At 40.8% G+C, this 1818-nt stretch overlaps 1 protein-coding gene across 1 annotated transcript in view; it reads left to right on the top strand.

Moving 5' to 3' along the window:
- Window positions 1-1818, top strand: part of tmtc2b (transmembrane O-mannosyltransferase targeting cadherins 2b) — a gene marked incomplete at its 5' end in the record, with an annotated part of 115741 nt that overhangs the window by 88682 nt on the left and 25241 nt on the right. Inside the window, 1 exon segment of the mRNA XM_032523321.1 lies at window positions 1204-1325. Within this exon segment, the coding sequence (XP_032379212.1) occupies window positions 1204-1325 (122 nt within the window).

Here is a 1818-nt window from a genome sequence, read left to right as displayed (position 1 = left end):
GGGGAGATTATAAGATGGCCATAGGAATATGTGAGTATTTAAAAAATATCTCCAAATGTGCGAAATCCTTTGATCCATGCTTTTGCTCTATGTGATGTTAGCATTGACAAGGACATTTGTGATTATGTAGCTACGATATCATGGATTTCCAACTCTTAAATCTGAAACTTAAGGCTGTACTGATGGATATCATCTAAAAAATATATTCTAATGTGTTGCTTTAAAACTCTGGAAGAGAGGGGGGAAGTGCGTTCTTAAGCCTTGAGCTTTTGTTCCTTTCACAATAAAAGGAAGCCAAGTCTTAAATTTGAGGTCTATTTGATGTCTTTCACATGCCTATGTGTTATGAGGTACTATTACACAGCGTTATCGCTCATTCGCAGTAACATGAGATGTTTTCAGTGTGTTTTCAAATCCTTAAAAAAGTCCCAGAGTTGTGATTAGGCGTGGGACACCTGTTGCTTATCACAGTTTCCAATCAGGGAAGTGATTAGTCCTAATCCTCTCGGAATTAAAGTGTCCGTCCACTCCAGTCTAAACAACGTGTCCACTCCAGTTCTAGGGAAATGTTAACTGGGACGCATTCAGTTTCTTTTTCCTAAATATGTAATAATGGGGATTTTAACTGTGTTGTCTCCAGTTTCCAGCCGATGTTGTTGAATTCTTGCAATAATACACGTGTTATTGGATGGCTATGAAAGAGAAGTATTGTTATTTCAGGTGTGAGCAGGCAGAGGGTCAGATCTGGTGGTGGGGGAGGTATCAGATGATGTCTGAAAGTTTAGGGAGAGAGAGACAGACAGACAGAGAGAGAGAGAGTTATAGACTCTGGATATTCTCCTAAAGTTATCAAGCCACACACTGAGCTCTTCCTACTTTACTTTTTAAAAAATTCAAACACAAAGTGTTAATAACTGACTGGTTTGCCGGTGTGAAAGCAACATCAGGAATTGTCCCTGCAGTATGAATGTGGGACTCCAAAACTAAAGACAGCATTAGCATTGGTGTAGTCCATTGTCAGATAGCATACAAATTAACATATCATTGAAAAACCACACGCTGGATTCCGTGCCCCTCTGGATTTAGGGTCTGGTCTCACTGCTACTCTGTCATGGAAACACTCATCTGAACAATGGGAAGACGTGTGATGTCTTAACCTCAGACAGCTCGACCCCTGACTCCAGCCCCACTTTGCTTTCACAGGAGAGGCCTACATAAGACTGAACAAGCTGACTGATGCTGAACACTGGTACAGAGAGTCCCTGCGAGCCAAGCCGGACCACATTCCTGCACACCTCACCTACGGCAAACTCCTGGCTATGACGGTGAGGCTTTGCTTTCTTACTCATCCTCGCGTTTTCTACCTTTATTTATCTTCAGGTTCATACTTGTATTTTGGCTTTCTACAAGAACATGTTAACATGCTTTAATGTTAAAAAAAAGTCATACAGTGTGTGAATATACTTATATGCTTCCATTTAGTGCCTGTCTTTAAGTCCCCCTTTTCGAAAAAGCCATGTTTGCTTTAATCGTTCAGCATTTTCTGGAAATGTGGGTTTCCACATTTGCGCTCTTAGCATCTCTGCTCTGTCATTGCAGCCGGGGAATGACTGTAATGGCACTGTAGTAGCACTTCCTATCTATCTACAGTTTTGTTATATAATTATAATATAGGAGGTTTTACAACATGGGACCTTTCAAGCTGCAGTGGGTAGAATAAAAAATAAAAAATGAGAGAAATAAACCCCAGAATTTCAAGTAGTGCGCAGAACAGCCAGTACAAATAATGCTCTCTCTCTCTCTCTCTCTCTCTCTCTC

The sequence above is a fragment of the Etheostoma spectabile genome, chromosome 8 (assembly GCF_008692095.1).
Source record: "Etheostoma spectabile isolate EspeVRDwgs_2016 chromosome 8, UIUC_Espe_1.0, whole genome shotgun sequence".
Taxonomy (NCBI): Eukaryota; Metazoa; Chordata; class Actinopteri; order Perciformes; family Percidae; genus Etheostoma; species Etheostoma spectabile.
The sequence above is the reverse complement of the archived record's forward strand: the minus strand, read 5'-3'. Positions and strand labels throughout refer to the sequence as shown.